At 42.0% G+C, this 12,855-nt stretch overlaps 1 protein-coding gene across 1 annotated transcript in view; it reads left to right on the plus strand.

Annotated features, from left to right (window-relative positions):
• ADGRA3 (adhesion G protein-coupled receptor A3) overlaps positions 1-12,855 on the plus strand; it is a 104,933-nt gene that overhangs the window by 40,445 nt on the left and 51,633 nt on the right. Inside the window, exons 3-4 of the mRNA XM_073609322.1 lie at positions 9,135-9,206; positions 11,412-11,483. Coding sequence (XP_073465423.1) covers positions 9,135-9,206; positions 11,412-11,483 — 144 coding nt within the window. The remainder of the gene's footprint in view (positions 1-9,134; positions 9,207-11,411; positions 11,484-12,855) is intronic.

A 12,855-nucleotide genomic window follows, 5' to 3' on the forward strand; every position in this document is an offset into this window, starting at 1 on the left:
TTATAATCACCATGAGAGGGACTGCCCCTAGACAAACATTTTCATTTTACAGTTGGCCAAGTAATCTGACAATTTGCAACCTTAAAGCAGAATTCTGGCCACGTATTTTTAACTTTTTCAGGTATCCCATCATAATGCATTAATAACCAAAATAAAGTTTATATATGTTTGCTAGTGGATGTGAATTTTATCTTTTTTTTTTTTTTTATATACTTACAATTAAGAAAATCCTCTTCTGGCCGTTGCCCTGGTGATTGTGGGCATGTGAAGCCCAATCGCAACCTCTTCCTGGATTTGCGATGGAGAGGTGCATGCTGGGTAACCAGCGTGCACCTCTTGATCTCGCGCATGTGCGATGCTCCGCCGGCCGTAGCTTCGATTGTTTAGAAAGTTGCCATAACAACGGACGGCGACGTAGGAAGGTCCCGCCCCTTTGTTATGGCAACATAGAGCTGCTTAAAATCGCGTCATTTCCTGTCGTGAAATAATGCGATTTTTGCTCACAGTACTGCCCACTGACTCCTGGGAAATGATGACTTACATTTCCCAGGAGAACAGTCGGAAGGAAGTGATGCGGAGCGCCACAGACCCAGAAGTGGCAGATTAGGAGCCACTACATAGCAACAGGGCGTTTATGGTGAGTAAAAAAATGTCCCCCCCCCCCAAATATTTCTTAATACTATGAAAGGACTGTGAATATGTAAAAATGTTTTTTTAAGGTGGAACTCCCCTTTAAAGTGAACCTGTAGCCAGGCTATGGACATTCAAGTACTTACATTTTTTAATATGCTGTAGATACGTTTTAAAATAAGCCTTCAGCGACCTCTTTAGATGCAGGTACGGTGGAGGAATTCAGCCTCAAAGATCAAAGCAGAAGCACTGCAGTCCTTTAAAGAGGACCCCCTTCCTGCAAGAAAATGGCACACCGCCTTTCTTTGTCGTGGTCTCCTCTTCAGGCTGCCTCCTTGCAGCTGATGTCCCTGCTCCCACACCTCCACTTTGAAACTGTATGTCCTCCCACACATGTGCGGGATGGAGCACATGCGCCATACAACATTACACTCATCGGTTTAAAAAAAAAAAAAAGATCTCAATCTCAAATGAGTTTAGTGTCGTATGGCGCATGCACAAGATCAGTGGTCTCCAAACTGTGGCCCAGGGGCCAGATGCGGCTCTTTGCTTGTCTTTATCCAGCCCCTGGAGCACTATTCCTCCCACTGATACAAGACCCCATTAGGTCATCTGACATCAACAATGGGGCACCATTTCCCCCATTGTCACTAAAGATGGGGCACTATTCCTCCCTATGATGCCAACGATGGGGCACTATTCCTTCCCCTAATACCAAATGTGGCTATGTTTACTCCCACTGATGCCAGGAAAATTTCCACTCATACTGGCCACAGTCTGGCCTTCCTATAGTCTGAAAAAACAATAAACCAGCCTTTTGTTTGGAAAGTTTGGAGATCCCTGCACAAGATGAAGCTCATGACGTCATGCACTTCATCTTGCACATGCGAAGTAGTACAGGTTCTTCCTGAAGACACCAGTCCCCTTGCCTTCCCAGGGGGCCAGGGCTATGTCACTATTGCTTTCTAGGGAAACAGGGAAGTGGGTGCAATAAAAAGTAAAAAAAAAAATAATTTCTTAATCGGGGTAAAGCTGGCTATACGTGGATCGAAAGTTGGATGGTTTAGCATGGACTGGCCAAATTTCGATCCATGTGTGGCCACTGCGGTTGAACAGAACTCAATCTAATGACCGACTTCAGTTCAACCGCCCTGTTGGATAAAATCTGCTTGATCAGCACCACAGGCAGTAGGCTGCAGCACTGATCTGTGTATTGGACAGCAGGGAAGTCTTTTCACTGTCACAACACAATAGTCCATGGGTGGATGGGGGAATTAGGACAGTTGTTTTCATTAAATCTGGTTGAATCATGTATGGCCAGCCTTAGATGATTTTGCATCATACAGAGATGCATGCTGATTTGAATTTAAAAGGAGGGAAAAGTCTGCTTTATGTCATTCCTTCAGCAGCGCCCCCCTCCCAGCAGTGACCTGACAGCTCCCTTCTTTCCTCTACCAACACTGACTGTGCAGTACACCTCTCCCTGCTCCCCCCTCCCAGCAGTGTTGAACATCTCGGCTTCCCCCGCTCTACCCTCTCAGATAGTACACCATGCAATTTGGCAAGGCAAATAAAAAGAAAAACTACGTATTTGCAGTCCATCTGAAAACACAGACTTTTCCTAGCCTACCCTCATTCCCTTTTGGAAGAGAATTTACAACGAATACGCGTAATGATCATCGTTTTAGGTAATCGTTGGAACTAAATAGAATAAACCTGTAAATTACATAGAAGGGTAAAAAAATAAAATGTATTAATTTAGTTTCATGTGTTTTTCATTGGTACTTCATATTTAAATAATATAACATAAGAAAAGGAAAGCCTTTTATATGTAGTATATAGAAATGTAAAACGTGCTTTGGATTAAACTGCGGTGGGAGGATGAATTGTGTTGGTGGTGTGGCAGCTCCAGTGAAGGCAAAATCCTGGAGGAATTTGTGGGTTTGATGTGCTGCGGACAGGAAATTGCCTCTCTGGGGGACCGGCCCAAAAAAACTTGTTTTACAAGACTTCCTGCTATTACTCATTGCACTGCTGAAATGGAGACCGCTGTACACCATTACCTTTTAAATTTATTAGCGTTTTCTCTGGCAGTGACCTTTCTAGTTTTTATTTTTAGTTTAAAGAGAATGTACAGCCAATACTTTTCTAGGAAACAATTAAAAACCCTGCCAGGCTATTTTTTGTTGTCTGTTTACCATTGGGGAAATTTCCCTTTTATCCCAGAGATGCAACAGGAAATAAAGAGGAACTTCGCCCCACCTAGCATTTTGTTTTTTTATTCTCCTGTAATTGCTCCTGTATGTAAATGATACATACTTACTAGTCCATAGAGTCCAGCGTTGCAGCCCAATGTTCTTGTTTGTCACTGTGCTCCCATGCTGCCATCTTGGCTTCACATCTTGCACATCAAAGACAGGCTGTGGATCTCTGCCAGATCTATGGAGCATGGCAGAGCCGTGCAGCATTTCTGAGCATTCTCAGAAACGCGTGAACCCTGTGCATGGCTCTGCCAGGTCCTATGAATCCCATGGTGAGTCTGCCTATGTGTGGGATTACACTGCATAAGTCACCTTCACCTATTTATTGTTTAAAAAAAAAGTTTTCCCAATTGTGTCAGAGGAGAGAGTGGCATTAAAGAAATTGTTTAAATAAAAAACATGTTATACTTACCCTCTTTGTGCAGTGGTTTTGCACAGGGTAGCCTGGATCCTCCTCTTCTCGGGTCCCTCTTTGCTGCTCCTGGCCCCTCCCTCCTGTTGAGTGCCCCCACAGCTAGAAGCTTGCTATGGGGGCACCCGAGCCGAGTCACAGCTCCCTGTGTCCATTCAGACATGGAGCTGCCGTTTGGCCCCACCCTCTCTCTATCCTGATTGGCTAACTGACTTTGATTGACAGCCGCAGGAGCCAATGGCACTGCTGCTGTCTCTCAGCCAATCAGGAAGGAGAGTCCCGGACGACCAAGGGATTCGTGGACATCGCTGGACAGAGATGGGGCTCCGGAAAGTATTAGGGGGGCTGAGGGGGCTGCTGCACACAGAAGGCTTTTTCTTTTTTCAGATATTTTATTTAACGCCGGGAAACGTCTGCTGCTCTAAAACATCACATGCTAGTATATAAGCCACAATAAAAACAAATAAGGCAAACAGAAGATCCAACTACCAAATTCAGGGTTGGAAAAGGAAAAACATACACATCAAGGAAGTATTGCAAAACATTTCCTTTTGGTATCAAGAGGAATAATTAAACTTCATGGCGAAAATTATGGAGCCGCCTACTCCCAGTTATTTTTTCGATAGTAATAGAACAAGAGGGGGGGAGTAATCCAAGGTGATATAATAATTCAGCCAAGAACAGGCTGTCAGGGTTAAGCGTTTACCAGACAATCTAAGGGCCAAAAAGAGCTTTCCCCTCATCAGAATCACAATCTCCAACTGTTAGTGCCAGTTCACACAGGGGCAACTTGTCAGGTGACTTAGCTGCATGTCAAGTCGTGCTCTGTTCTGTACTATGGAACCGTTCGAATAGGAGCGACTCAAGTCTCTCAGACTTAGAAAAAGGTTCCTGTACTACTTTGGGACGACTTCAGGGCGACTTGCATTGACTTCTATACAGAAGTAATTTTGCAAGCTGCCGATGAAGTCGTGTGCAGATCGCCTTGCATAGTCGTGCTGTAAGTCGGGTTGCTCCTGTGTGTATTTTTCGTGTTTATGTTGCGCCGTTAGTATCAGATCTTCCATCATATTGAATTCTTCCACTTTCTGGAGCCACAACTAATAGTTGGGGGTTGCGGGTTTTTCCAGTTCAGGGGGATACAAGATTTGGCAACATTCAACAGGTGACGTACAGTTGATTTTTTTTATAGATTTTCTCTGGAATTTTCGAAAAATGTAATAAGAAAAAAGCTGGATCGATTTGACTATTTAAAAAAAAACAAAAAAAAACAAAAACAAGCAATTTTAAACGAAAACGTGGCAAAACTAACGTTTTTAAACGTCAGTTACGATCTGTCAAGTTAAATCGTTCAGGAGCGGTTGTAAAATGTCCCGTGTACATTAAGCCTAAGTAAACTGCTAATTCTATCCAGTACGCTATGCCTAAATCAGAAAGCCCATTTAGTACACCTTCATCCATAGCAATCGGTCTTTGCTCTCCACCATTGGTGGAATCTGCCTCATCCAACACTTCACTTCTGAGTGTTTTGTATACAGTTCCTTGAAGTAGTATTCATACCTCTTGAAATTTTCCACATTTTGTCATGTCATGTTACAACCAAAAACTTAAATGTATTTTATTGGGATTTTATGTGATAGACCAACACAAAGTGGCACATAATTGTGAAGTGGAAGGAAAACGATAAATGGTTTTCAAAATGTTTTACAAATAAATATGTGAAAAGTGTGGCGTGCATCTGTATTCAGCCCCCCTGAGTCAATACTTTGTAGAACCACCTTTCACTGCAATTACAGCTGCAAGTCATTTTGGTATGTCTCTATCAACTTTGCACATCTGGAGAGTGACATTTTTGCCCATTCTTCTTTTCAAAATAGCTCAAGCTCTGTCAGATTGGATGGAGAGCGTCTGTGAACAGCAATTTTCAAGTCTTGCCAAAGATTCTCAATTGGATTTAGGTCTCAACTTGACTGGGCCATTCTAACACATGAATATGCTTTGATCTAAACCATTCCACTGTAGCTCTGGCTGTATGTTTAGGGTCGTTGTCCTAATGGAAGGTGAACCTCCGCCCCATTCTCAAGTCTTTTGCAGACAGTTTTTCTTCTAAGATTGCCCTGTATTTGGCTCCATCCATTTTTCCATCAACTGACCAGCTTCCCTGTCCCTGCTGAAGAAAAGCATCCCCACAATATGTTGCTGCCACCACCATGTTTCACGGTGGGGATGGTGTGTTAGGGGTTATGTGCAGTGTTTAGTTTTCCACCACACATAGCGTTTTGCTATTATGCCAAAAAGTTACATTTTGGTCTCAGCTAACCAGAGCACCTTCTCCAACATGTTTGCTGTGTCCTTCATATAGCTTCTCGCAAACTGCAAACAGGACTTCTTATATCTTTCTACTTGCCACTCTTCCATAAATGCCAGATTTGTGGAGTGCACGACTAATAGTTGTCCTGTGAAAATATTCTCCCACCTGAGCTGTGGATCTCTGCAGCTCCTCCCAAGTTACCATGAGCCTCTTGGATGCTTCTCTGATTAATGCTCTCCTTGCCTGGCCTGTCAGTTTAGGTGGATGGCCATGTCTTGGTTGGTTTGCAGTTGTGCCATACTCTTTCCTTTTTCGGATTATGGATTGAACAGTGCTCCGTGAGATGTTCAAAGCTTGGAATATTTTTTTTATAATCTAACCCTGCTTTAAACTTCTCCACAACTTTATTCCTGACCTGTCTGGTGTGTTCCTTGGTGTTCATGATGCTGTTTGTTCACCAAGGTTCTGCCACAAACCTCTGAGGACTTCACAGAACAGCTGTATTTATACTGAGATTAAATTACACACAAGTGGACTCTATTTACTAATTATGTGACTTTTGAAGGCAATTGGTCTCAATAGATTTTAGTTAGGGGTATCAGAGTAAAGGGGGCCAAATACAAATGCACGTCACACTTTTCAGATATTTATTTGTAAAAAAAAATTGAAAACCATTTATCATTTTCCTTCAACTTCACAATTATGTGCCACTTTGTGTTGATCTATCACATAAAAACCCAATAAAATGCATGTATGTTTTTGGTTGTAACATGGCAAAATGTGGAAAATTTCAAGGGACTGTACCTGTTTCTGCCAGTTGTCACTTCTCGCAATGCTAGCTGCTATATCACTAGCCTGCCCCAGGGACAGTCAGCCATCCGACACATCTGGAAGGTTTTGATGCAGATTCTTCTGATGCCTATAGCTCTTCAAGAGCACAATGACTGACTCCAATGGAGGCCATACTGGTAAGTATTAGAACTGTCACAAGCCTCAATGAAAGTGCCATCCCTGGCACTCCTCTTCTGTAGGGATCATATATCAAGGCATTCACCAAATCCTGCAGACAAGTGTTGTCACAGTCCACTCTGCAAACTATGCACTGACATACATTCTGTCTCAATAGAATCCCAGCAATGCCATTGCTATGTTTATCCTACATCCAGATTTAGCTCCTCAGGACTGGTACACGTCTACAGAGATACACAATGCTTTGTGGCCTGTCTTATTACTGCATGTTGTTTTACTGTAATGATTGCTTTTAGTTTAACTGCAGAACAGTCACTCCCTTCCCCATTCACTGTTTAATCCAGTCTAGCGTAAGATAACACTAATGCCTAGTTCACACGATCATAAAATCAGACGAGAAATACCGCTTTCAAAGTGATCGTACGATAATCTGATTGTACGTACACAGCTTTCAAGAGAAAATCACGACAGAAGGGACAAACACGAAAAATGTTCTCATACGATAACAGAACGAACAATTTTCATTGAATCATTACAGTATTCGTCTGAAAAAAATCAGAACACCAAGGCCACACATTCACAGAAACGAAAAACAATACAATACAATACATGACATTACTTCCGAAGTTGTATTCTGTTGTCCGAGAATTTTCCTAACTTTAGTATCCTCTTTATTTTCAATATGAGACTATATGCGAAAAAACAAACGATCATTCATAAAGCAGAATTTCATCCTCCCTCCCCCCACTGCCACATTTGGCACTTTTTTTTAGGGGGGGGGGAGCAGGTGCCTTTCCTCCTTCTCCCCCCCCCCCCCCCCCCCCCCCCCCCCCCGAAGCCTTCTAGGAAACGCACAGGTCCCAGAAGACTGCAGGACCATTCACAAAGCGTGGCGCAGCTTGCACATCCTCAGTAGGAGACCGGTTGTGAAGCCAGAAGGCTTCACTGAAGGTTTCCCTTACCTAAGATGCTGGTGGCTGCACCTGAAGCTGATTGAAGAATCGACTCAGATGAGGACATCATTGGATCCCTGGACAGATAAGTGTCCTTATATTAAAAGTCAGCAGCTACAGTATTTGTAGCTGCTGACTTAAAATTTTTGGGGGGAACCTGGAGAGCCTCCATAAGGTCACATTTACACCGGAAGGCACATAATGCTCAACTACAGGTGTGCGCTTTTTTAAACGTTGCTGAACTGTCACACAATGGTATTTAATTTGTATGTGCTGCAGGGCTTTGTGATGTGTTGTAGTGTGTCACAACACGCTATGATGTGTAAGAATAAATTTAGTGCACCGCAGGACATAAGGTAAATTGCCTTGTCCATGTATTGAGACAACATTGGAGAATGGTGCCCAACGCAGCCCAATTCATGTTTTGAATGGGCTCTTAGGCTGGTCATATATTAGATGGCTTGAAATTTTCCAATTTCTAAAGCTGCAGTTAGGTCAGTCCTGCAAAACTCATCTGGCTTGATATTAAATCTATTAAATCTATTTAAAACTTGACTGTGGCAGGTGGAAAATGATCGAGCAACAGCATCCCATCAGATGCAGTCGCTGTTCGGCCGTTCAGTTCTTCCATTCATATTATGGATGGTGTAATCAAGTCATTTTTTTTTTTTTTACCTAGTCTTTTGCAGGCTTGTAGGCAGGTGCATTCTATATTCTCCACTGCAGGTGGCGCTTGACCACAGTGGCAATGCAGATGAAAGAGGAAGTTAAGAGAAGCTGGGTTTCTCTATGATTTTCTCAGTCACCCTGGGCTGTGAACTTGTTGAATGCACATGCCCAATGTGACCCTGGCAGCCATCTTAGGTCAAACAGAGTCTATTTAAGGCTCTGACCCTTCGGTTTGGTGCTCTTTATGTGAGTGGACAAGTTAGGGACAGGTTCCCTGTCTGACTGGGACAGTGCCAATGATAGGGAGATGTTCTAGTGCAGTAGAGAGAGAGGGAGCAGGGACCCCCTGTCTACCTTTTTTCAGTAAGCTTTCTGTTTTGGGTCGGACCGCCCAGGCCACACTTCACTCCTCGTGGCAGCTGCTGTCAGCATACCTGAGTCTTCTGACCGCTGTCAATCTGCTGTACAGTAAGTGGGACTGGACGGGTGAGCCTCTCCGCCGGGCCTATCCAACAGGCTGTACACCCTGAAATATGAGCCATTCATGCCTAAGGGAAGAGGGGGGATGCTGTAGTCCGGGGCCTGTAGGAAAAGAGATTGCAGCAGTCACAGCCTCTGTTCATATATTGCTCACAGTAACCAGAATTATGTCGTTTTCATCCATGTGTACTGTGGGAGTTGGGAAAGGAAAATCATTTCTCTTCGGGTAATTCAGCTTAGAGGGCACTTATTTATGAATTTGCCCATCAACTAATATTCTGGACTGCTTATAGTAACCAATGAGATTATTTTGCACATTTTGGGACAATGAAGTAAAGAATCTGGTTCTCTGTGTGACACCGTGCTTTCCTCAATGATAAACAAAGAACACATTTCCTAATAAGGAAGACAAAAGTGAATAGTTGTAACTCTGATCCTTTTTTTTGCAGGGACCTTCGAAATAACTTGATCAGTTTAATCGAACCTGGTGCCTTTTCAGGACTTGCATCTCTTAAACGACTGTAAGTATTCTGATTTTTTTTTTTATTAAAAGATTGCTATGTACATAAGAACAAGAACTGCACTTTTCATTACCATGTCCTAACCACGGAACACTTTTAAACAATTTGTTTTGCAAGCGTGCCAAGCTCTGACTTTGTTCCTTTGTACTTTGTGTCATAGGACTGATTGAATCCAGATACGGTTTAGCTCTCTTGTTCCTTAGACAGGATGAAGGTCACTTCACATTCAGGCTTTTAAAAAATGCACGGCCTTGTTCAGCTATCCAAGATAGTACAAATAATTCTTTCTTTGAGCTTTCTTATTAAGGGACTCTCTTTTAAAAAGAAAAAAAACTTGTAAAAATATAAAACCTAAATAAATGGTAACACTTAAACTCCAAACTTTCTGTATAATTAACAGCTAGCACAATGTAGCACTCAGCTGCTGGTTTGTGTGTGTGTGTATTTGTATATATAGATATAACTATATATATATATATATATATATATATATATATATATATATATATATATATATATATATATATATATACACACACGCAGGGCAGGACTGGTTAGCAGGAGGACAAATTGCCCTGGTGTTAGATGTTTCTGAGAGTAATAAATGCCCTTGCTCTAGTGGTCAGTGTGACTAAAAAATGCCCCTGTGTTGGAGGTCAGTGGAAATAAAAAAAATTCTCCCACAACAGCGGTTGGAGGAAGTAATAAATGCTCCAGCAGCAGAGGTTAGTGGAAGTCTCAAATGCTCCAGCATCAGCGATCGATGGAAGTAATAAATGCTTCAGCATCAGAGGTTGGTGGAAGTAATAAATGCTCCAGCACCAGAGGTTGGTGGAAGTCTCAAATGCTTCAGCATCAGCGCTTGGTGGAAGTAATAAATGCTCCAGCATCAGTGGTTGGTGCAAGTAATAAATGCTTCAGCATCAGAGGTTGGTGGAAGTAATTAATGTTCCTGCACCAGAGGTTAGTGGAAGTAATAAATGCTCCAGCACCAGAGGTTGGTGGAAGTCTCAAATGCTCCAGCAGTCGATGGAAGTAATAAATGCTTCAGCACCAGCGGTTGGTGGAAGTAATAAATGCTTCAGCATCAGAGGTTGGTGGAAATAATAAATGTTCCAGCATCAGCGGTTGGTGGAAGTAATAAATGCTTCAACATCAAAGGTTAGTGAAAGTAATAAATGCTTCAGCACCAGCGGTTGGTGGAAGTAATAAATGTTCCAGCACCAGCTGTTGGTGGAAGTAATAAATGCTTCAGCATCAGAGGTTGGTGGAAGTCATAAATGCTCCAGCATCTGAGGTTGGTGGAAGTAATAAATGCTCCAGCACCAGAGGTTGGTGGAAGTCATAAATGCTCCAGCACCAGAGGTTGGTGGAAGTAATAAATGCTCCAGCATCTGAGGTTGGTGGAAGTCATAAATGCTCCAGCATCAGAGGTTGGTGGAAGTAATAAATGCTCCAGCACCAGAGGTTGGTGGAAGTCATAAATGCTCCAGCACCAGAGGTTGGTGGAAGTCATAAATGCTCCAGCACCAGAGGTTGGTGGAAGTCATAAATGCTCCAGCATCTGAGGTTGGTGGAAGTAATAAATGCTCCAGCACCAGAGGTTGGTGGAAGTCATAAATGCTCCAGCACCAGAGGTTGGTGGAAGTAATAAATGCTCCAGCATCTGAGGTTGGTGGAAGTCATAAATGCTCCAGCGGCTGGTTACTGCCAGGCATGGGCTATATGTTGGAGACTGCTAGTTTAGTGCAATTCAATACCAGTCCCCCCTCCTCCAGTCTGTAGCTGTTAATTACAGTGATGTGAATGTTTGTCTAACCCAAACACTGCTGGAAAAAGAGTCAGTCACAAGTTGATGTGAAATTACATTCTGCAATGTTCTTACTTATGTAAATGTATTATAAAAATCCATGTTTTTCATGTGACTGGCTTGCTGATTTGTGTTTTGGTGGGATGGAAATGAAGTACTAAACATTTGGCTTAGGGGTACAGAGAATAAAAAGCCAGCCCCAATTACTCTTTTAAAATTTTTAGTTTGTCATAATGTTAGCGGCAAAAATATCTTATTGTCTCATTAATGCAATTACCTGAACTTTAAATTGCATTCTAATTATAGACGCTTTAATAAGTCAGGTTAGCCCATAAAGGTTTCAATTAAACTCCAAAATGTCTGTATTCTAATAATAGAGTATTCTGTTTTTTTAGAGACCTTGCCAATAACCGGATTGGATGCCTCAATACTGATATGTTTCAGGGACTCCCCAACCTGGTTAGACTGTAAGTACGATTGTCCTACCATTGTTTGTTTGAGATTCTGTGTTTTCTACCAGCAGAGACTTGTCACCTACTCTAAGACCTTGCCAAATACTTGTGTATGAAACAATACAACTTAAATGTAATGGGAAGATGCTGATAGAATAATGTGAACATACTTGTTCCACCCAATCAGATTTGTGCAAGTCGGTGTACTCCCGATTTAAAGAATAATTACACTTGGGGAATAAAACACAGAGCTGAAATAAATTAAGTCCATTACCTATAATAGCGTACCTTTTCTAAATACAAAGTTGAATGACGAGCCTGAACAGGTCCCTCAGTATTGTTTATATGATGCAGCTCATTGTCTCTTCACTGGCTTATGTACAGATTGTCTAGTTGGAATTTGGGAGAGGTGTTTGGGGTTGATTTACTAAAGGGGAAAAGACTGCACTTTGCAAGAGCAGTTGCTTCAAAGCTTAGTAAATTAGCAGAAACTCTGCTAACTTCCATCATCCAATCATATGCAAGCAAAAAAATGCATTTTTTTAATCTTCCTTGCACGTGATTGGGCAGTCTTTGCAAAGTGAAGCTTTACCTCATTTACTAAGCTCTGAAGCAACTGCACCTTGCAAAGTGCATAGTCTATTTGCCTTCAGTAAATCAACCCCTTTGTGTCAGACTGGGCTTTTGTCATGATCCATTCCTCCTGGTATCCCAACTGCATGTTGTGGGTAAGTACCAGTGAGGAGATATAGAAATGTAGGACGCAACCCACCCTCAAGGAGCCATAAAATGTATTCACTGCTTCTCAGTAAAAGCTAACTAGTTATACTTATGTTCATAAGTGTTTACCGCAAAAACATAAAGCTGTATTAAACTCAAAAGCAAAACGTTGTTATATTGCAGGTTACCAATTCTTAGATGTGATGGCTACACAAGTTTTCTTTTTTAGGCTCTTTTCTTTTATTAATTTCACTTGATGATCCAGTTAGTAAGTCTGTTTTTCAAAAGAACAAGCTGTCCTGCAGATGTAGCAGTTACAGGGTTGAGGCAAACCATTTAACACTGACAGGGGGGCCTACAATCATCAACTTTTATTTATTTATGTAAAACCTTTATCCAAAAAGGAACAGAACTGTTTTCATCATAACTGCCTATAAAGAGGTGAAGTTCAGCTTCAATTTGTTAGTGTATTTAAATTTACTGGTCCATCTAACGCTCCCCTCCCCACAGACTGACAATGCTGCTGTGCAAATATGCCCCTTCATCCAGAGCGGGGGTACTCTAATACATGTGATGTGTTACTGGCCAGATCACCAGGGGAAAAAAAAACTAAAATCGAATACAGCCACCACATCTATTGATTGGTAAACTGAACATTATTACATTT

Source organism: Aquarana catesbeiana, linkage group LG01 (genome assembly GCF_042186555.1).
Source record: "Aquarana catesbeiana isolate 2022-GZ linkage group LG01, ASM4218655v1, whole genome shotgun sequence".
NCBI lineage: Eukaryota > Metazoa > Chordata > Amphibia > Anura > Ranidae > Aquarana > Aquarana catesbeiana.